The sequence below is a fragment of the Falco rusticolus genome, chromosome 3, assembly GCF_015220075.1.
Source record: "Falco rusticolus isolate bFalRus1 chromosome 3, bFalRus1.pri, whole genome shotgun sequence".
In the NCBI taxonomy this organism is placed as follows: domain Eukaryota; kingdom Metazoa; phylum Chordata; class Aves; order Falconiformes; family Falconidae; genus Falco; species Falco rusticolus.
The window spans coordinates 76,451,023-76,475,693 of record NC_051189.1 but is presented as its reverse complement, the minus strand read 5'-3'; the positions used below and the strand labels follow the sequence as shown (position 1 = coordinate 76,475,693).

Here is a 24,671-nt window from a genome sequence, read left to right as displayed (position 1 = left end):
CTACTCTGATTAGTAATATATAATGGTCTTTCCTTACACCTTTAGAAACACATACATATAATGATGTCTATCAGTAAAGTACTCCTTCAGATTAATTTTCTTTGTCACCTTATATTTGAGCTTCCTATCGGTTGTGCTGCAACAGTTCTGCCAGCCTCAGAACTTCAAAACAACTAAAAAATTGCTTGCAAAGTTCAACATGTGGCAATATATTTATGCTAAATTGCTTTGAAAGAAAAAGCAGCATATTTTGATCAAGACTATCAATTGTTCAATCATTTTCAAAAGCATGACAAGTATGAAAACTATTTCATCTAAAACTAGTCTTCTGTTAAAAATCATAGAACTTGTTTTTACTATTATGAAACTCGATAAGCAATAATAATTTTAAACCAATTTGAACAGTTCCATTATTTGCATTCCCAATTAATGCTAACAGGGAATACTAGCTGAAAACAAAACCACACAAATAAAAAAGTTATCCATTTCCAGTCTACCTATGGAACCTTGACTTACCATGCTTGCCTCAAGACAAGTGCATGCAACAATTAGAAACTAGGCCTACTGATGCAGTTTTCAGAATAACACATCTAATGTCTGCCTAGATGGTTCTTGCTCAGGTAATTCTGCAATGCTGTCTTTTCAGGCTTTCTGCCTTTCCACTTAGCCCCAGTGCAACAGAAGATACCTTCAAGGGCAAACTTTTGCTCAACAATAAAACTAATTTCTATACCAGCTAGATGAGGTTCTACCCGAGCTCACTGAAGTGGCTTTCTAAGATGCCTTCAGCTCGCCAGCTGGGATGGGAGAGGCTGCTCAATGACAAGAATGCATGCCGGACAAGGAGTGGGGGTACATGTAGGAGCTGGAACCCAGACTCACATGCAGAACAGGGAAACCATGCAGTCTGAAGGTATTCATGCTTCACTTTTAAACTGAGGATACCAAATTTTGCAGCTGTCACTTTATCATTAATTAGTAGTTAGGAGAGAAGGGCAGGGTGAGGTAGCTGTGGTAAGCCAGCCTAATGCTTTCAGCTTCTGCTGTGGAAAGGGGCAGCTTTCCCTTGCTCACCTTCAGATTCCTGCTGCACCTCCTGTGCTGCCACAGGGGTGAACTTAACCAGTGGAGAGCCAACCCACAGGACAAATAACCCTAACAGGTTTGGCAAGTCCAATCAGTGGACACAGACAACAGTCAACAAGTGAGGGGAGGTGAAGCCCTATCACCTGCCATGGAAAGCAAGGCACTCTCCTCACAGCAAGCTGTCAGACTGCCATCGCCATCTTGTGAAGCCTCACCTTGGACAATCTAGTCCTAGTATTTTAGGCTGGAGAAAGTGATGAACGGCCACCATTAGGAATAAAGAAGTGGCAGTGTCCACAGAACAGAATCACTGGAGCCAGGAATCAGATTATTCATCTGCATGTGCTGGACCCATTTTCTGAAAGCCTAAGAGGAAACGGTCTGGGAAACAACACCTTGCCGTAAAGCATGACTGTGAGGAAAACAGTCAGCTAATGAGAAAAGACTATAGCCAGTGCCATTACTGCCATGGAAAATAGCTGTTGTGTGCAATAAGATAGGTTTGATTTTAGTTGAGGAGCAGCTGCTGCAATACTTCCCTGCCCAACTACTCAACTGCCCTACCCAACCTAACCACTCCTAAGGAGAGAGGTGGCTTCTAAAATGCATTAAACCTTAAAACAGACAAGTAACAATTTCTACTAGGCTGTACTTATTACAGAAAAAAGGATTACAGGCTTATTTTTCAAGAGGGCAGCTTTCCATTTAACTACATTACATTAATAGTACAGTCTCTTGAGTCTCTATCATTCAAGCAGTAAGCCTTTTTTTTCCCCCCGCATAACACAAATTACATGAAGTGGGAAAGCTACCTGAAAATCCTAGGTTTGCTTTCCTGGACCAATCCCTCTGTGATTCAGTATCTTAGGGGAGCAGAATAGAAAGGATATAAAGGAGGAAACAAATTTCTTGTTAGCTAGGCTCAATGATGCCTGTCAGTATATTACCTCCCCCAAAATCCAATTTTCTCTTCCATGTCAACTAATAAGAAAAAACCTGGGTGCACAGCGGATTGCTTGTTTTCCTCGCTCATCTGCACCCAGGCTTGCAAACCAGCATCAGCTTAAAAATTCTCACCTCAGTCCTTGCAAGAACTCAAGACAGTGTCACAGTAATATTGAAAGTACACATTGTACTTGTACTAGCGAAGAGTTTCACAAGCTGCATGCTGTACTCTGCCAGAGGGCCACTACACCATCATTCTGTATGAACTAAACATTAAAATGTTTATGTTAGAAGGATACCTGGAAAAGCAGAGTATGGCTAAATGAGCCGATGCAGCAGAGATTCACTGAGTTTCTAAGACAACTATTGGCCAGAAAGAATTACTGAAATTCACACTGATGTTACTTGCTGTCAACGGGTAAGATCAGGGTCTGCAACACTCAGGTAAGATTGGAGATATATCAGAATAACAACAGCAAAGTGCTTGTGAACTTCCCAAAACAGCAATCCTTTCTAGTTAACACCTACCGGCTCTCACAACTTACGTGGATTTGGGGGGCGGGGTGAGAGGCATGAGTGGCACTGAGTACATTTATGCGCTCATTCTATGAACAACAGGTATTACATCATACCTAAGAATGACCCACAGTACTAACCACTCTTTTCACAGCCCCAGGCAACAAATCAGTTTCAGAGCAACAACTTCTTCAGGTACTACATGATCCTATTCTTGAAATGCTTAGAAATTCTATTAAACTTCAGTGCAGTGTCAATATGGACACAGGTATAGAAATGAGATTGTGTGCCAGTTGGAAGGTGTAGATGCTCTTAAGAGGAGCCTGGCAAGAACACATCCCTATCCAGCAATCATTCAGTCTATCAGCATACTAACTATGCAGACATGCATCTTTTGAAAGGAAAGAAAATATACAGTGCAGTTAGACAACTGCTTAAGTTACTTTCACCATTTCAAAATTTTTACCCTATTCTGGTTTAGATTGAATTCTTTCATTCCTTTTCTCCAACAGCAGAATGCATGTATATTCCACAACACTGCAAAACTCTGAAAGTAAGTCCTATCAAAATAACAATCCTACAAAATTCAAACAGTATGACTCCTTTTGTAGCCTACACTTAACACATGAAACGGAAGGACTACAGAGATTATATATAAAATAACAGCCTTATCATGGTGTTCAGTAATGTAAATTTCTTTTTAACAATTAGATAATTTTTATAGTTAGGTGTTCCAGCTACTTTTTACATTTTAAAATCTTGCTTGACATGGATGCATAAAAGCAATCTTAACCAAAAATGATTGCACCTATTTAAATACAAGTTTTCTGAATATCTATACATGTCATGTTTGAATTCATAATGCTTCATTAACAACAACACAGGGCAGTAACCATAAGCTATTAGCTTCTGATTTCAGCTAAGCTTTGAGTAGCAGTAAGAATTATTTTTAATTAAAAAAAAAAATCTTACACAGTCTTGAGTAATACATTCTCTTAAGACAAAAAAAGAACATAAATCTGCACAGTGACTTGTTCTCAACAAGTATTCTTAAAACCATTAATCTAAAATCTGACATTGTTCAGACTCATACTACATTGTATTACAGCTTTTAAATTTGAATACTAATGCAGGTTTGATAAGTCATAAGGAAATATTAGTTTTAAAGATACATTTTTGGAAAAGCAGACATGGTACATAGAACTACCACTTCGTATTTAAAGTCAAAAGCCTCTATTGTCTCAAGTATTTAGAAATTATGTCTGTTGTTACCCAAAGTTTGTCTCTTTTCCTTTGTTTTTTTGAACAACAACAACAACAGCAACAATATTCAGTAGTGGAAAGTAAGTAATCAGTATTTCCCAGGCTTCCTCTCTTTCCCTGATTTTTTTTTTTTCCAGAAATTGAGTTAATAGTAAATTTGCTCTCATATTTTACATCCTCTTGGTTTTTTAACATCCATTTTATGAAACATAATAAATATCATACAGACAAGTATACTAGCAACCTGCTCCTATACTCTGGATAGTGAAGTGCAAACTCTACTAAGCCAAAAGATGTTAACGTTTTAATATTTAATAGGTATTTCTCATAACCAAAGGCCTGCTCACCTGGGGAAATGATGTAAAAAAAGTTTTTGAATTCATCCATCCAGACTTCTGCAAGTCGCCTGTTATTTTTGTTGATAATCTGCCCTGTACCTCCTGGAAAAGTGTATGGTGTTGCTTTCCTGAACACATGACCAACATGTGAACAAGTTACAATTTCCAAAGTGCCACCACACTGCCAGATCTGAAAGTGATAGAACAATTATTCCATAGCTTCAAGTTGTTAAAAAAAAAAGTTTAAAACTGTTAATCACTTGCTTCTGCTCAAGCTGGAGAAACAACATTAGTTGAGGTCTAGAACAAACACATACTGCATGGAAGAGAAACATATGCCTGTTTCCTGCTCAACAGATAAAGATGCTCACAAACATGAGTCAGGCACCATAATAAAGTGTATATCAGGCCTCGAAGCAGTAATGCATCAGCAAGGCTACTTTGGAGAACTGGGCAAGTTGACAGCATTGGGAGGAAAAGGCTCACATGAATCACAGGAAGTAACAGGTGGTGATCTGTCCAAAAAACTCTATCATAAAGTAGAATATACATGTAAAAACCCCCATACATTTCCCAACTAAAGATTCTGAAAATATTTGCATTTTTACATTGGACCTCTAAAAATGCAAATCCAGGAGGCTGAACTACTTCAGAAGTATCCACCTGTATATTCTGAGATAATAAGTAAACCAAAAGCAAATAGTTCAGTTTGGTAGGAACCAAAGCGAGAACACCACTGGTTAAGTCCACATCCAAATGAACAGATGCAATAATTAAGTTAGAAAACAGCACGAGGAGAGTTTGTAACAGAAGTGCTCACATTTCACTGACACATTAAACCATGCACTGATGATATCACCCTTAACTTATGCTACCCAATTAGCTTTTCTAACTGAACTCCTTTTGACACACAGCCATTCTTCAGAATGACCGTCCCAATCTTTTAATCACAAAGCTATGCCAACAATTCACCATGCACTTTTCACTAACAGCTACAGTCTTTACATATCTACATTGGAAGAACACGACAGAAGCAAAGTGCTAACTGCAACAGGGGAGGACACTGATGCAGGCAGCAGATCTGTATTTTACAGAACTCAAGATGCACTGTCCTGAGTAACAAAACACTGAAAAGTTTTACCTACCCTGAAAGAAATTTCTAAGTTTTCTCCACCCCAAATATCCATTCCAGCATCATATGTTCCAATTTCCTGAAAGTAATCTCTGTCTATTGAAAAAAGACCTCCTGCCATTGTAGGTGTCCTGGGGGGGAGGGGAAGACAAAAGGTAAGTGTCAGTCATTATGAAAACATACACTTAAATACATTTCACCCTTACACTGACAAAATATCTTTTTATTTCCCAAGTTTCTAACACATTCCTGCTCAGTAGGTTTCCATCCAAATTCAGTTACCATCGATGTACTTGCTAGCCCAAAATTTTCCAGGGATGGAAGCAGTTATTGACAGTTCTCCTTATTTTCTCACTTCAAATTGTAATCCAGATAAACAGCTCCTAGAAAGCTGCTGCAATTCCAGAGAAAGACTTCTGGCTTCAGTGCTGGTAATTCATAAAAAAGAAACCAGTTTCTGACAGGAAATTTATACTTCTGGCAACTGTTCTTGAAAAAGTTATGGGAGGCCATGAAGCGGCCTGCTTGCTTGCACTATTATTGCTTCATAGAAGAAAACTGTCGTCAGGGTTACATCCAGATTTTCTTTAAAAATTCCTTATTGGTAGAAAAAGAGAACTGTGCTGGTTTCTCCTAACTTTACCAACATCTCCCAGATTTCCACCTTTTTAGTCAACAAGTGTACAAATGGTAAATTATACATTAGGCTGATGACACATCTTTGCAGTTCAAGTACACAAATTACTCACACTTTTAGAATAAATTATTTTATATCACTAGTCATTTTCCTCAAATGCATTGGACTTTTTCTGAAGGACACAAAATATAAACCAGGTCACAATCTAACAAAACATTTATGTAGCTTTCTCCCCTAGAAAGGAAACTTGGTGGTGGTGGTGGGATTATACAATTAACCATATCCTCAGAAGAACTCTTGATTTCTTAAATGAAAAAAAAAAAACAAAACCCAAGAAGCAGTAAAGGCCATATCCTCAACTTTATGGTAAGTAAACATTGCCCACTTTTCAGAACAGGAAGGCCAGAAAAGGTAAGTTTGCAATTGTTAAGAAGTATACATTATACATAAGTTATCTTTTTTCTTATTACCTTTGCTACAGCATCTGCATGACATCCTAGTATTAATTCACCTCTCAACCATGCACTTTGAAGAAATTACGTTTATATATGTATGCACACACACAAATACATACATACACATGTAAAAAATCGATGCACCTTTTCAAAATGTTGTTTACTTGTTTGAGTAAAAGATAAAAAAAGCCTCAATAAAAATCTGTATATTGGTACAAAAACTAGTTAAAAGCTAGCAATTTATCAGTAATTGACATAAAACTTAAAATTTTCTCAAGTCACAGGCTGATTGCTTCCTTCATTGCTACCAAACCAACACCAGTCCATGTCAAAGAACTTTTATGCTGTTCCTTTGGCCAGACAAAGATGATGCGACAACACAATTCATTAAGTACTCACTCACAAGATTAACGTAAAAAGGATATCATTAAACAATCATGTGAACACTAACTGACTTAATATTTTCTCATTACCTAACAGGAAGGGTTCGATCTCCTTTCCGTCGATCCATCTCTCTCTGAGGAACAGGATACCAACGAAAATTCAGCTTCCAGTTGAATCCACCATAGGTCATGTCAGACCCTGCCATATATTCAAAGGTGTCATCGCTAATTACGTCAATGATAGGACACACCACTGTTCTCCTAGACAAAGGAGAGAATCAAACCCTATTAATTAAATTGTCAAAAAAGATGGTGGTGTTTTTTTAATTTTGTTTTTAACACATGCAGTTTAAATTTTCATAATGCCATCTCTTAACAACTGTACTCAATAGATTATTATTATGAAACATACTCTCTGTCTTGCTAATTAAGAGTTAATTCCCCTAAAGGACAATGTGTTTTTCTGATACAATTTTGGCAATACTAGCACTTTTTAAAAATAATATTTGCATTATTACCAGTAATAAAGAATCATCTCTCTGCAGATAGAAAAATTGATCACAGCTTTCTCAGTGGTATAGTAATTGTATAGAAAACAAGGATTTCATTTCTAGTTAAGCAAAGTAACTTGCATGTTTTGAAATTAAAATGTGGTCATTATGTCTGGGGAAGTATTCTTATATGCCCTTAGGACTAAGAAATGATAGCCATTGTTAACGAAGTATAACTACTGTATCAAAGTTGACAGAAAGAGGCCTCCTTGTCCACTCTCCTGACATTATTAAGACATACTCACAGAAACTAATCATCTTAAAAACACTTAAGAAACCATCCTCAAGCAGGCTCCCTCTCACAGAAAGCTCTGCAAAAAGATTCAGGGGTTGCAACTATATTTAAAGGACTTAGTTGAGCCATTTGCACAAATTTTAACAACTTACGTATCGTAGTCTCATAAAAAGTGTTTTAATAGTAACTTAAAGGTTAGTATTACATCAGCACAGTGCTGAACAAAGATTCATTATCTGAGGATTTTTCACTGTGTAATGCTGTATTTTGTAACGTTAAATTTTCAAAGTTATTTTAATCTATAACCGTAAGAACAAAACAGAACTGTAACGCCATACTTACATACTTAATATCTAGTCTATTTAATATGCTGCTCACTAACAGACTGGTGTGCATCTACAGAGTTACTGCTCAGATGTATAAATGTCCTATAAAGCAGACCATTCTCTCACTCCTTTTTTTTTTCCTCTCAATACAATTTCCATCACACTATCATGGATATAAGTGCTGTGAGTATTGACTTAAGATAGAAATATAAAGCTATGATACTGCAGTGTAGGTCAGTATGATTCCAGTAGCTATTCTAACTCTAGAAAGTAATCACAGAAAACCAAGTCACAGCACGTATTTCCACAATAGAAACACATTACAAAATAAAGAAAACGCAACGAGAACCTGAAAACAGTAAACCTGACAGTTCTTGTTCAGAGCGTTGGCGTTGCAAGAGATTAGGGCTCCATCCCTTCCTCAATAATGTCTTCCCAAATTCGTGAAGAAATGGGCCAGGTTGCACACGGAAGACCTCAAATTCCACTGCTTTCTCAACTCCATTTGTGCTCAGGTCTTCTGCTATTTAACACACTATCCCACACTTCCCAATATAAGCTTCAATTTAGATCAAGTTTACTTTTTAAAAGCTGTACTGAATTAGCCTTTTATACTTACACCAATGAGCATTTATCCACCCCTTCAAAAAGTAGATAGTTGCTTGTAGGCTATATTGTAATACTTTGAACATTTCTTAATAACCAAAAAAACCAACATGGACCAAAGATGGATAATTACCTGTCAGCTTTGATCCTTGCCAGCAGAGGCTCAAGCCAGCCTACTGTACATTCACAATGAGCATCTAAGAAGGTGATGACCTGGCCTTTAGAAGCAGCAGCCCCCTTTAATCTGGCTCTAATCAATCCAGAACGCTGTTCCATTCGAATCACATGAACAGGTACTTTTAATTTTTTCACATAGCTCTCCAGCGGTCTTTTCAAGAAATCTGCAAAGAATGATCAAAACCATGGAAACTGTTAGTTACATAGTTAAGCTTTTCTTCCCCCCAACTCTCCTTTGAATGAAGAGACTTGAATTAAGAGACATTTCCTCATTTCTTTTCTTTTTCCTACTTTCCTCTGCTGCTTATTCTACACTTCACAATATGCCCTTCCACAGTTCCATGTGCTTCACTTGCTAGAGCTGGAAGTTCTTCCTCCTCTTCATTATGGAAAACATGGAAATGAAGAGAGTGTAGAATGCTTACATAGAAACCAGATGGGATAGGCAAGCTGTTATTATGGAGTAGATATGACTCTTACTTTCAAAAACATACACATAAGTGCTCTTGGACATAAAACTTCTCTACCAAGAAAATACAGAAAATGATCCGACTAGCTGAACATAAGGAATTGCCTTTTACAGGAATGTAACTTTTACAGGAACCGTAACAGGAATGTAATTTTTTTGAAAGCAGCTGAAAACATGCTCAAATCTTTTTTTCAATTTTGCTTTCTCTAGATTTTTCTGGCTAATATTTTTTCCATTAATTTATCACTACAACACCATAAAACAAAAATAAAGACAAAATAAACTATATATAAATGAGTATCTGTAACACCAACAAACCTCAGCTTAGCTGAGGAACAATTTATTCAAAATAGAACAGCCATAACTGACTACCGTATGCCTAGGGACTCAAAATTGCTTGCATTACAAAGAGCTGCTAAATCAACAAATTTCCCATTGCCAGGCACAGTTTTTGTCCATCATGAAAAATTAGACTATAATGGATGATGCCAAAGGAAGAACAAAGAACTGAGGGGGAACGCAACTGACAGTCACACAAACAATAACTTGCAGATCCGAATTTGTACAAAAAGAAAAACAGTCTTGTAACACAGCTACGGAATATATCAGATTATGCACTCAAAGCACATGGGAGTTGTACTACACCAGTGCAAAGCCTGTAGTAGGATTTAGCATAAGGTAGTAAGTACCTCATATAAGAATAAGCGTGACACTGGAGGGGAGGAAAAAAGGCACAGCATGAACTCTTAGTGGTTGTTTTGTAAATCTCAAGAGGCAGAGCTGACCTGAGGGTGATTACCATTCCTTACCACTGCTCTGGATGAATGAGTTCTAATTGCCTCCTCATTTTTTTCTGTGCATTGTTGGACTGTCACAAAAACCCACAGAAATAAGTTCTGACAGATCTTGCAAGCTGAACTGTGCTAAAAGAGCATAAAAGGTTGATAGATCTTAAATATTTGTCTCCAGAGAAACTCAAAGCAAGTTAATTCTTATTTTGCATATTAACAGAGACTCATAAATAAACGTTTATTAGTACAAACCAAGTGTACACGTCTGAACATCTTGCAGGCCTTTTGGGGTCGAGCACAGACAGATCATTTGGCTGAGGCTGTAGCAAACAATCTCAAATCTTTACAGTGTAGCTTTCCAAAGCCATGCATTACAAAGAACTAATGATAATGTTTATAGTTTTAATGTATATGGCTTCCATGACATACACAAAGAGAATAAAACGGCAAAACATTCTCTCTATGCTAACCATCTCACGAGCATGTCACACAGATCAGCATGTTCCTCTGCACATTTCAGGTGTAGTTCCAATAAGCTTTCTAAGTAGTTCTAACTACTTAAAGCTGAATGAATATAGGCTGTTACATTGGTCCTTGAACACAGAGTTACATTAACAGAATGGTAAAATTCTACCAGGAGGAAGAGAGGAAGAGACACGTTTCAATAATACAACTGCAGCCATTCAAGAACTAGCATAAAACAAAGTTGCATTACAGAAAACCATGGGTCAACATATTTAATATAAAATCCTAAGTCCTACCTACATTTTCTCAGTAAGGTATTTCAAATTTCAATTTATCTTTTCAAGTAGTTTTCAATTTTTTTTTCTCTAAGAAACAATCACAGATGTATGCAGTGTTTTCACTACGGTGGGAAGAGGTTTAAGATCAGTCCTTCTCCCATGTTTAACAGCGTCCATAAAAATATTCTGATTGAACACCTTGTTCAAAACTTCAGAAGTTTTCTTTTCCCAGAAGCAAAACACTGTGACAGACATTCAGTAACCGTGCCCTTAAAATATTACTATAGTTTCAGTAAAATAAGCAAAAAGGTAAAGCTTGACATTTCATCCCTACAAAAGCATGGAAGATAACTCGAGCATCAAGATTTCTGGTGCTCCTATACTAGCACCAGTTAGGGTTAAATGCTCAAATCTAAGTAGCTATTTTCCTTCCAGAGCACTGCTTCTTAGAGCAATACACATCCCTCACAAACTGCTTCCTTAGTTCAAGTAGCAAGAGGCTAGAGTTTTGGACTAGTCATACATCCAGAAACTGGTAATAGTTTCTTGTGAGGCAAGACTTGCTTTTTATTTTTACAAAAAAGTATTTGAAAAGTCTTCTAATGCAATAAATGTTTGGTCTATAGGAGATGCCAGAATCAAGCAGGAGAGATTATTTTCTATACAACCCTATTAGTCATATTTATACTAAAACTTGTATTAAACACTGGAATGAAAAGTTTTGTGCATTACAGAGTCAGTTGTTTACAAGTCATTCAGGATGACAGCTGCGTAAATTTTTAGCATTGCCTTCTATGCCTCAGAGTAAGGTTTGATAATATTAAAAAAAAATTACAAATCCACAAATACTTTTACTTGGGAAAAATAATAATTCATGTATTTTCAGAGGTATAACTTCACTTTCATTTAACTCTTTCTGCTGGATATTCCTTTCAAACTTTTTCCGTATCAAAAGGACGCATAATGCTACCCATGACTATGGACAGTTTAAAGAGTATCTTCTATGGCAGTAGCACAACTATGAAAGCCAAAAAAGTAAATCTATTCAGTTCAAGTCAAGTAAGTGCATAAATTGAAAAACACCTTGCCAGTTCTATTAATCACATCTATATGAATATAAATGAAAAATCTGGTTTCAAACAATTTCTTTTTTAAATTAAACTATACCAAAACACTCATTTTATCACATACAAGCATCCAAACACAGTTTTCAGAAATGTGAATACTTTTACAAGACATTATTGGCAGGAATTTAGTTTTGGTTAGGTTGCCTTGATCTGTATCTGTATAACCAACTTCTGTGAGTGTATTCTAGCCCGATGCAATCTGCCTACCATGCCTGGCCATTCAGTGCTGACCTAGTTTTAAGTACTGACTAATCCTGATTTCTCCTGTTAACTTTTTTTAACTAGTTAACAAAGATCAATACTTAAAAACGAAACATGCAATTCTGATCAGTAACTAGCGAAAAATGTTACAGATATATCTTGTTTCTGTGTGTGTGATGTTATTATGCAAATTCATTCTTCTAAGAGCATGACACTAACAGGTACAAAGTATGCTTCAGGCAGACTGAATGCCTACTTTATTCCAATTAAATTGACTCCGGTGCTAGAATTCAAAATAGCCTACTTAGGCTGAACATTATATTTTTTTCTGGAAAAGTCTGCTGGTTTAGTTCAACACAAAAAGAACACAAGTACATATACTAAACTTCATATCCTTTTGTTTTACTTAATCTAAAAGCATGCTTGCTGCAACAATAACAAGGTTTTGAAAAACAAAACAAGACTTTCAGTAATCATTGAAAATAACTACAAATAGAAGGTGCTTGAATGATCTGAAATGAAGAACACAGATTTCAAATTGAAACAGGTTCAATAATACCACCAAAAAAAGTCTGAAATGCTGTATCTTTCAGCCTGGAATTAAGTTCCCTTCCTTCTATTACCTAACCCAAACCCAGAAACAGTTATTTAGAGAAAGCCACATGGTTTTTTTCACTGGACTACAATTCTACTTCATAATGAGGACATGGCTGCTGCTATGTTAAACATTTTTCCTAAAACGGAAATTGAAGAGGTAAAGCAAAAGTCAGATAACGTCTACATTATTTTACTCTTAGCTTGCTCTTTATTTCTAGTTCATATTGAAAGCTGACCTGTAAAAATTAATCATTAGCACTGATCTGAATTAGTGCCAAGGACTGTTTTCATAAATGAAACAGACAACACTTGCAATAAACTTTGTTTTCCTAACAAGAGTCTGCACACAAAAGCTAACCAAAACAAATGTATTGTCTCTGTTCCATTAAGGAAGCATATACCTGTACAATAACCAGGTATAGGCACCCAGAACACAACTATCAGGATCTGTGTTAAAAAGAGGATTGTTCCCTGGGAACAACTTCAAAAAAAGTGAGCAGTTTCACATGCATTAGAACCAAAGAAATGTGGAAATTTTATATAAAGGTTGAAAAAACACAAGAAATTGAGGGATGCAATTACAAATTCCCCACAAGTGAAAACAGTGAAAATTTGACCTTGTGCCTTTCTAAAAGCAAAAGTCAATCACACCTCTCACCTAATCTGGAACACATTTGTATGGCAGCCTTGCCCTTTGCATGGGCATTCCTCCTCTGCTGCCAGAATGTAATTGTGTTTAAGGCCTCTGTCCCTTCTTCCAAATTGCACTGAAATTGGCTGAAGCAGTTAAAGTTAGTATCAGGTAAGAAAGAAAAAGCAAGCAAGGTGCCCAAGAGAGGAAAGGAACACAGACTGATAAGAGTGCAAACACAATCTGAATGCACAAGCTATTCATCCTTAGGAAAACACGTTGGTCAGGTCTCAGTTTAGCTGATACTACCTTTCTTTTAGTCTACTCAGGTGCTCCACCACCAGCTAGCTGTACTTTAGACCTACATAGTTTGGATATGCTACGGCATCATACGTACACACAACCTGAAGAAGTTCATTATACTTTCTACCAAATTAGATATGAAGTGCAAAAATCCCCTCTTCTTCAGCTACAAAAACTCCTGTTAATGGTTACTAACTATCATAAAACCTCCTGTTAACCACTGCAATCCATATGCCATTCTGCTACTTAGACCATAAGATCAGGAATCTAACGTCTCTCTTTGTACATATGTGTCTAAACAACATCTCTTGTTCGAACAACAGTCAGCCACTTTACTCTGAAGTTGGAATTACCATAAGCAGTAGAATATGGATTTTGCATGACTGGAATCAAAAGTATCAGGCAGACACGTCAGCATGCTGGGCATAAACACCTTCCCTGACTAAAGCATGGGAATTCCTGCTGCGACAAGTAACAGCCTACAACTGGTGGCTGCTAAGACATTTTCTGGTGGCTTACTAGCTATTAGTCCTAGTAAAAAACTTTCAGCGTAGAAAGATAGAAAAATAGGTGATTCAATACAAAAATATAGAAACGTTTTAGATTAAAAATCAACATAATACCCTCTCATGTCCATTTACAAACACAAGGAAAAAGAATATCCCTCAAGTTATACTTTATAATCCCTACCACCGAAGATTAAGCAAGAACAAGCCAAATACCAACTATTAACCAAAATTAAATATAAATTATTGTCTAGAAAATAATTATTTCCACTGTATTGTAATTCACAAAAAAAATACTAAAAGAGTAGAATCTAAATAAATCAGCTTCAAGTTTTGTCTATTAATTTCATTACACATGGAACATTTCATTCTGTAGCACTAGTAAAAAGCAGAATCTCTTACAGCATAGAAGTTGAGTTTCAACTTCCCTTGAACTGAATAATCAAAATTAATCCCTCTGAACACCAAGCTTAACAGTGGTAGTGACAGTGAATTTGGACATGTGTGACAAGCAGGCCTATTTACTATTATTCACCAGGTGATTCAGGTATTAAATGCCCTCAAGCTTTAGGAATGCGTTTAAACACAAAACATGAAAACTGTAATAGGATAATCCCACTAGCAAACACAAGCTCTACAGAGTCAACAGAAACATAACCAGATAAACTTACACTAGTTTTCAGCAGAGAATGATCCACCTGTATTTCAAAATGGGCATCGCTCACTCTGCCTTCCCCTGCCCCAGCTACTGTGTTACTGTCTCTTGCTGAGGAGAGCTAAGCCCATAGAAGTCAGTCTCAGGTTTTGAAGTAAAAAGAGCAGCAAGCTAAAGCATCAACGTTATCATTACCTCTTTCACTGGCATCATCGACAAGGACAATTTCTTCCAGCATGTGTCGTGGTGACCGGTTTATCACACTATGAACAGTTCGTAGGAGTGTGCTCCAAGCCTCATTGTGAAAAACAATGACAACACTTGTAGTGGGAAGGTTGTCTACGTACACCTTTGTTTTACACCTATAAACAAAAATAAGGCACATATTTGTAAAGGCCAAGCCTTCAGTTAGAACTGCAATGTTTAGGTTTATTTCTGGGTATCAATACTAACATTCATGACATAGCAATTGTATGTGAAATATGACAAAGGAGCAAATGGTGCACAGATTTATATTTTTACCTAAAAAACATCCTGACTTTTATGTATACTTCTATGTATTCCTACCACTAAAAAGGGGGAACATCAATTCAATAACCAATTCTAGAAATGAGAGAGACATCCATACTGCTAACACACAGAGATGATAGCAGATTATTTGTTTCCACTACCCATGTTTTTTGAAGAGTAGCATGTCCAGACACACTAATCCAAGCCCCTGATTTAGGCTTGCATTCCATCAGAGGACAAGGGAGAAACCCTAGTACTGTAATGGGGACAGAGGGGGAATGGAGAGAGACACATAAGAAATGGCAAACAAACTAGGAAGTAAATGCAGTAAAAACACAATAAAAAAAAACCCCAAATAATAATTAAAAGAGGTAAAGAATTCTAGACACAGCTGATGATTGGAAAAAGCCAAGACTACATGCATGCTACCTATAAAACCAGTGAGTTAAGTACATTTCATAATTTAACGTGTTTATATTACATGAAGAGGTTAGGGGTTTTTTGGGGGTTTTTTTTCTCCTCATTGTATACATGTTGGAAGTACTATAAAAGTTCATCAAATTAAAAGAGAATTACGTTCACACTCCAAAGTTCGCGTGGAAGACCATAGCTTTAGCTCTTCTAACAGCATATGTAGGGTATTTGTGCAAAATATGACATGCACTCCAAGTAACTCCACATGCTGCCAATATTTTACACTCTGCAACACTATTTTAACACAAGTGATATTTTCATTATCTCGTAGAAAAATCAATACGCTGTACATAAAGTACTCTTAACAATTCTGATAATACAATTCTGCTCAAAAAAATAACCATGCAAATTTAAGTGTTCCCCCCACAGATCTGTTCCTCCTTCATATTCAAAATTACACACAGAAACTTACATAAGATTTGATGGTGCTAAATCCTGTAAGAATCAAAGCTAGAGAGATACATGCAGATCTCAAACACAAGGAAAACACTGAAGCAGAAGAAGAAATATACTCAGTGGAGCTTCGTTCCAACAAAAAAGCTTTTATTAGATCCCAAATTATTGAGTTGATTCACTGTAATGTAACCTGACCTAAACACTGTTAAAATGCATTAACAAGTATTCATGACTATCCCCTGAACAGCAGTGCTGTCTGAGAGCTTAAGAAATACCTAGTGAATATTCTTTGCCCTGAACATACAAAAATAATACTGAAGAAACAGCCTGCCAATACAGGATCATGGTGTCAGCATCTAATCCCACCCCACCCAGTGACACCAGGAACGTCAAACAGCCAAAACCAGGGGTTTTGCAAAAACCAGGAACAGCCAAAACTGGGGTCCCAAAATGAGTATTTTATTTGCTGGATAACTTGGTTATCCAGAGCTCTTCTAAGTGAGAGCAGCTCTCATAATACATAGGCATTTCAGCTCTGATGTGGTGACAAAAGCCCAGTGTACCCAGAGATCCCAGAAAAGATAAGTCCAGGTACAATTGAAGAAATACCTGGATGAGCTTCTGTGGAATCATGTTTCATTTCTAAGAACTGAAGCAGTAGGATCAGGCACTGTCTTCAATATTATACTTACTTATTATAAAATTATGGCCAAATTTAATTATTCACCACACTGAAGTGAACAGCATAAAATCTTTAAGAAAAGGAGCCATACATCCTTATATTTTCCAATTGAATTAATGTGTAAAAAAAAACCTTGCAAAGCATGCCGACTGATAATGTTATTTCTGTGGTATCACTTTAATACCTTTTCAGAAAAATGCTATGAATTTCAGATGAGAAATTCAATGACAAGCCAAATAATTTTTCATTTGTCACTTTTTCAGCCTATTTTGCTACTTTAAAATCGAATTCTAAATGTTTTATTCCTTCTGCTGCGTTGTTCCTTACACCAGAAAATAAGTGTCTGATTGTAGACCTTCAGCTACAGTACTAATACAAATCCACCAATTGTTCCTCTACTTTTTGGCAGAATAAATGTAAAAAAGTTGTGAGAAACCTGTTACCAGTTCTCTGTAAAAAGCAATAACAATGTGTCATTCATCAGGAGTATCCTGCTGCAGTGGCCACAGGATCTACCATCGCAATATGAAATCTTGCACCTCCAGCCTCGCATTGTTTAACAGTTTTACAGAAGATTTGATTTTACTGAGCTCAAATCAATGAATTGGTATAATAAAAGCCAGCCAAGTGATCAGAGACTACCATGTTTATGAACGATTACAGTCTGAAGCATAAATATAACAAAACATTTGAGATCTGTCTTTGAAGGGGAACTTATTAGCAATATGAGAAAACCAGGTATTTTTTGGGACACACTTTCCCCCTGCAAGGCATTCTCACTGCCCTGTCCTGCAGAAGGTGAACATTCTCCTTTCCATAACAAGACTTGCCTATTCTCACCCACAGAGATCAACCCCTTCTGGGGTAAAAACTTGTACCTGGGGTAAAAAGTGACCCTGGACTGGTTTGTTTACCAATATGTAAAAGGCTGCCATGCGTAACACAAGGGTGTTTCTGGCTTGGAATTTTTTAATGCTATTCTTAATAAAGTGTTTGGTGTGAAGTTATTCTAAAAAGACTCATTGATGCAGGCAGGATAAAGGAAAGAATTAATAGCATGATACCTGATTTATAATACTCCTTTCACTTGCCTTTCTGTATATAACTTTTAGCCGTATTTGTACAATTTTTTGTGAACGCATATGAATAAACCCTCTTGTTTTTCATTTTGACAACACTTACATACACTCCTTCCCACCCTCAGGAATGTATGGCTGCAGAACATAAACCAAGCAAAATGGAACAGCTGATAACTGTGATCAGAGCATTAGCCTTCTACGTAAACCTGTTTTATCCTTACTAACAAACATTTAAATTAAGAATCCTTTTTGTCTTTCATTTGAAAACAAATTACACCAGACAGGGATTACTATAGAATTTAAAATAAAGCATTAGTTTCAACCAACAGTTACGCAACATTAGTAGCGGAATATAACCATGAGGGGTATGACACATAGGGTATGAATTAAGGACAATTTGAATTTTAATGAACTACTAATACATTATGTTCCTTTTCTTGGATCATGCCTCAAACAGTTTTAAAATTGAGTGCATAATATTAGGAAGGCATACCATCTCCAGTAATTTAATGAAGACTCCAAACGGCAGCTGAGCATGTCTACTTCATATGGAATGCATCATCCTTTCCTTAACCTATGGCATTCACCATGCAAACTCTCGGCTAATGTGATTCCATACATTATTTAGATTGTGGAAACTCCCCAAAAATGTCAGACATTTTAAATGCAAGCAGAGACTTACTGCCCTATTACCTAAAGACACAGAAAAAGAATAGGCCAGATTGTTAAAATATGATCAAAACAAAAAGCCTAGTTAGTCTACATTTCTTAATGTACACATTCCAATGCTCAAATCAGTAATACTTTATTTCATAGCAAGTCTCCGTCTCATGCACTTAAATCCCCACCTTCAGCTGCATTAGCCTTGTATTCTTCCCTGTTTGATTTCTTGCTTCCATGTAATTAGGAAATGAAGTGGAAAATTAATTAGGAAATAAAATTAAAGTTATCCAAGATCTTTAATACCCCATCAAAATCAGATTTGAGAAAAAAATTGAGTTTACAAACGATACTTTAAAAAGTTGTTGTGCAAAGGAACAGGACTATAAAGACATAACTCTCCTCCAACCTCTGTTAAGATGTTAATAACATTCTTCACAGAATGTCACTTTTTTGCAATTTAGCATCATATATTCAGAATACTTTGGCCTAGTTCCTTATAGCTACACGGTTACTCCTAGGTCCACACCTCCCCAAAAGCACAAGGCAATGTAACAGGTCCAAATCCATCATAATTTGAATTTCAGATCAATGGACTAAAGGCAAAGGAAGGACAGATTTTAGCATATATGTGTATAACATTCCTAAAGAAGAACAGTGACAGCAAAATAAGTACAAGTTGTTGTCCTTAATACCCTGTAGCCTGATTTCAAATTTTAAATCCATTACAGAAGTTCTTAAAATGGGAGGTCAAAAGCAGCTCTGGGTTGTGTTATGCTTCTCTGTTACCACGACTTTTTGTGCAGGTGTTAATTGAATCATATAGAAGCTCTGCATGTTGTAGATGGGGAGACATTCAGGGGAAAAAATAATCTCAGAATTTTATTCAGTGGACTATGTATAGCTATTTGAAAACTACCTGATGCTACTCCAAATGCACCTGAAAAGCCTCTGAAGAAACTGCTTTCCTACTTTCTCTTTCACCCCAGGGTACAAATAGCCCACAGAAGAAATGACAGAAATAACAAGAAGAGACATCAAGTAAGGCAATTCTTTCCAAATAAAATTAAACCATTAAATCTCATAGTTTAACTGCTGCTGCAGCACAGTCGTGCACAGAAAGACAACTCCTCATACTGTGTTTTCTGCAACACCACAACCACGTACTTTCAACCCTCCTCCACATCTGGCCAAACTGGAAGCCTCTCTTCTCTCATGCCAGTGAGGGAATGAGAAAAACATACTTCACCACCGCAGGGACAGAAGAAATCTACCAGGCAATCTTACAAGATCCTTCATTTGAATTCCTCAGAAGGTGAAATACTTCTGATACCTATCAGCTCTGCTCAGTGCCCTACTCGGAGATCAATAAGGCTTACGTGCTCTAGCCACCAGCACCCAAGATGCACAGATGCTGGGAACTTGGGACACCACCCTTCGCTATGCCAATGCCTCCTCTTTCAGCTTACTGTTGGCACTTTTACAAACACTTCAAATATTATCTTAAAAAGGTGCAACTGTGCAGCCATCTTACTACAGAACAGCACTTGGCATTTTATCAATGTTATGAAATTGTATTTGTGGATCAATTTACTTAGAAATTATCCCTAAAACCCAAAATTGAGTGTTACATGTGCAATATTGTCATATCTTGAAAGACAAATATTTAAATGTTAGCAGTGATCTGTTTGCACACTCTTCCAAGTCATGCTAAATCATTTCTGAAATTAATATAATAAAATGGGATTTAATGTCCTGATAGCTCTTAAACACTTTTGTTTCACAGGCTAAAGAACCATACACCCCCAAAAACAGCTATAAACAGGGCAGAGGTCTTGTAGGAAATCAAGTATACACTTTCATAATGCTATGCAGTGAGACACAATGAGGAAAACCTCATTCACTGAGGTGAACAATGGAACGTGAAAAAAAAATCTAGATGATTTTCTAGAAAGATGATGTCATCATTATATTCTGTATTAGAAATAAATGCTAAATTTCTAAATACTGTAGTGCACGTCTCTGTTCTTTCTGATGCCACCAACAGGTTATTGTCTATGAAAGAGCAATGAGAGGACAAGTAACATCAGAGTATTTTCTTAAAATAAGGAATTTTCAAAATGAGGCCACTTATGCTTACCTAATCACAAAATTCAATAGACTCAGACACTACCTGAACCCTGACTTGCTATACCTGATAGCAAGTTTATTCCCAGATTCCACCACTTTTTCACAGAAACAAGGCATGACCAGTAATTTCCAGTGGCTCAAAAACATCAACAGCAGTAAAACACGTATGCGATCCTTGTTTTCTAGCCCAGCGCACACAGCCCAGAGCACTCTGATAAAGGACAGAGATGGAACACAAGCAAAAGTGTCTCCTGTGCACTAGGCAGCTCAGTTGGGAAATCCCAGCGGAGCTCAGACCGGAGTTCGTATGTGCAGTAGGATAATGCAGTGCCAATGTATTTTTGAAAGCTGTGCTGGCAACAGATTGGGGCAGGGAGGAAGATATATTTCGTCATCTTACAAAATTAGTACAATGCCTTATCTTGCACACTACAAACAAGAGTTATAAATAAAAGCTGCAGTTATAAATAAACTGTATCCCAGAACTTAAATGTGACAAAGGAATAATCTGTGTCTTGCTAAAAATCAGGTTAGAGTTGAAGTTCTGAGGAAACGATACACAGCACAGCCCCCGTAATAAATGTGTTTAATATTACCAATGCAGTACAAACAGCATACTCTTTAGTATTAAAATATACTGGAGTATCTGGGATGTAAGCATCAGTATTCTTAGACTTGAAAACACACATTTATTTTCTATTGAGGTTACCAAAGTTAATGCCAAATCAATAGAGAGAAAATCAGGAAGTCTGAGCTCCTCTCATGAAACGCCAGGCTTTAATTACTGATATCTGATGAATATTGCTGCAGCGCCATAAAATGTCAGTACTCCATTGTTTACCTGTCCATTTTCCATAAGTTATAGCCTGCAATGAAGTTAATGTAACAAAGCTGAGGCACAGCTATGCCCAACACAGAATCTCCTCTCTACTGAAGTAATGAATGAAAACGGCTTTGAAACAAGACCGAGAGTCACCCCGAAGCTGCTGAGACTGACCTACATTTCCACCAGAAGGTAACGCCCTGTGGCAGGGGTAGCACAGAAAGTGTCAAAACACTACAGCAAGAACCACCAGCACTTAAGTCAAGTAGTGTGTTTCTGGTGAACACTGACTTAGTCTTTCCTGGATATGAGCAGCAGCATCCTGATATCGTTATGAACAAGGGTGTTAATAAATCTGCTTGTGACATAAACTTTAACAATACCTCAAGCTCTCAAATCGAAGACAATCCAGCTGGATAATGATCTAATTTTCACACAGAAGCAACATGGCTAAAAGCAATACTTCTCAGAAGTATTCTGAGAAAGATGGAATCACTGACTGTCATAACATGCCAAACCACTTCTCACTACACAGACTCTGCATACAACCACAGTTTTAACTTGTGGCCGCACAAAGAGAAAGCGCTACAGGTAAGGTTGCAATAAAACTTCATGCTAACCCTGAAGCTGCTTCGTCCAATCAAATCGGAACAAGTTGGTTTAGAAAGGTCTTCATTTCTATAATTTGTATCACAACTCCAATTAATCTTTCTAAGCAGGTGACTTGAATGCAGGCAAATCCTTTATTCTTACTTAAACATTTCCATCCAGCCTGCTTAGTGTCTCCCTTCAACAGTGTTACATAATTTACCTGACATCAAGAGTATGATATTTTCCTTTCTTCTGATCTCAAAGATTTGGATATAAGAAAGGTCGCATTATCTCATGAGTCAAGTAGAAATCTTCTTTAGACCCTGGAAACAAAATCCAAAATGGTCCTTAAAACCATCGTGGTTACAGAATTCAAGCAGAATTTCACAAAAATAATAAGCTGCAGTTGGCTGTTTTCCTTATCCTGAAAGTGATCACAGGAAAGAACCTCTTGACAGAAGCAAAACCAATTCTGTCCTCAAAGCCTGAAATTGAACCTTAAGTCCTCTAGACAAATTATTTTCCATACTTGACCTATCAATTTTTAAAAAGTTCAGGATATGGCTGCTCATCCAAAATGGAAAACACTCATAACTAAGAATGAGATTGCCAAGTGTTTGCATGTATATACAGACACACATATGGATATTATGTATGTATATATATATGTATGTTGATATATAACCAAAAAAACCCCACCCCAAACCAGTTTACAGGAAGCAAGCTGATTTTAAAGTGACTTTTTTCCCCTCTAAACTTTCTCTAGGAAAAAGATTTATAGGTAATTTCTTCCAGCTAACTCATTAAGTCAACACGAACAAGAACATTTCCAAATGTTGACTCTACAGTGGGTCAGCAACAAGCTATATGCACCACAAAAGCCAGATGAAAAAATATTCCTGCTTGAAAGAACCGTAAAGTCTTTAATGCCTCACATGCTTCAGACTTTGAGCATGACATTGCTGAAAGTTACATTACTAGTCATCAGATTAGCAGATTTCCTTTACAGGTGCCAGGTTAATTAACAGTCTAGAATTCTAGCCTGTACCAAAACATTGAATAAACTTCTGAAGTCTTTCACCACCTATGTTGGCAACTTGCTCTTTTTTATTATCTTTTATGTCACTATGACCTGAGCTAAATGAATACCAAAAGTTCACAAAGCATATCACAATTTATGGAGCTATTTAAATCCCCATGATCTTATGGGGATTTAAAAAAAAAAAAAAAAAGGAAAAAAAAGAAAAAAGTGTGTCTTAATACACACAGGGTTTTTTCCCCCCATGTTTCACCTAATCTGGTGCAACTGCAAACTGCTGCCAAAAACAACAATCCCACTTTAGACCATTACAGTTTTGTCCCATCCCCTTCTTTACACCAGATCTGGTAATCACAGAGCTGCTGTGTGTTGCCTCAGTTTGCTGATTCAACAAAACATACTTTTTTCTCCTCTTTGGTGTGCAATCCTCCATCCAGCCAGTGAATGCCAAGGCCACACAATCATCAGATCAGTATGAACAGAAGCAGTGAGAACACTTTGTTTGGCTGCAGTCCACCAGATTATATGTAGTATAAAACTGCCCCCTTAGCTATTCTCCTGAATTAAAATAATTAAAAGCAAAAAGAACACACTTTCAGAACCCTCACAGAATAAATACTTTAAGTGCTGCCATTTAAAAACCCCATAAAATGTCACACATCTGAGTTGTAAGAGCATATGTAGCCTTACTAGTTTTACTATGAGTACATTTACTCAAACTATTTTCCTCACACAGGGATTGTGTAAATTTTATGAATGTGTTCTATTACAATTTAACTGTAGTATCCTAAGATATACAGCAAATCAGTTTGTTCTGAGAAGTTAAAAATCCAAATTCCAGTGTATCTCACACGTACAATTCAGGTTTAAAAACAACATATTTTTAAAGTACATGTATGAAAACCAGATCACAGTCCCATAACTGAAAAGCATTATATTGTATCATATAATTAACAGTGCCTAAACCTAAACCTAAATATGGTTCTTTCTAAGCAAAGAGACGACAGAATTAGTCATATGTTGGACTTACTCAGAAAGGAGCCCAGCATAACTGCTCTAAACTCCACAACATTCATTTAGTTTAGACTTAGAAAAAAGGCTTAACCTCAGAAAAAAAAAAAACCTGCCTGCTTCCTCCCAATTGTGCAAGTAAGCTTGGCAGCAGGAACTGAGCAGCGTAGTTTGATTCAGCAAAAAAGCCTTAATAATGTCCTAGTTAAACATTAAGGTCTTAGTTAGAGATCTGCATCTTATTTTTCTATTAAGTGGCTGATGTCACAGTTCGTATGAACTTAGAGTCAGTTCACTCAAATATGGAGGGCCACCTGGCTATAAGCTCTGATTATGCCCTAACACTATTTATACCATTTGAAACCCAGCTACCTACTTCCCGGATACAAACAGTTTGAGAAAGGGACAGTTAAAAGATCCCAAATGTTATGCAGAACCGACTGAGGTATAATAAAATTTTTGACACCCTTAACTCTGGCAAAATTATACCAACTAAGGGGAAAAAAAAAAAAAAAAGACTAGGAAGCTCTTTTATGTGAATTTCTACAGAACCTGCAGCCTTGGGGAAAAGATTGTTAAGGTATTCCAAAGCAATAAAAAACA

The 24,671-nt window shown here is 36.8% G+C and overlaps 1 protein-coding gene across 2 annotated transcripts in view; it reads right to left on the bottom strand.

The window, feature by feature from the left end:
• The window catches only part of GALNT1 (polypeptide N-acetylgalactosaminyltransferase 1), a 92,480-nt gene that overhangs the window by 9,235 nt on the left and 58,574 nt on the right, over positions 1–24,671 (bottom strand). For both annotated transcript variants that reach the window (XM_037379979.1, XM_037379980.1), the window contains exons 5-9: positions 14,869–15,035; positions 8,607–8,814; positions 6,846–7,016; positions 5,294–5,411; positions 4,158–4,338 (exon numbers count right to left, since the gene is read on the bottom strand). In XM_037379979.1, coding sequence (XP_037235876.1) covers positions 4,158–4,338; positions 5,294–5,411; positions 6,846–7,016; positions 8,607–8,814; positions 14,869–15,035 — 845 coding nt within the window. The remainder of the gene's footprint in view (positions 1–4,157; positions 4,339–5,293; positions 5,412–6,845; positions 7,017–8,606; positions 8,815–14,868; positions 15,036–24,671) is intronic.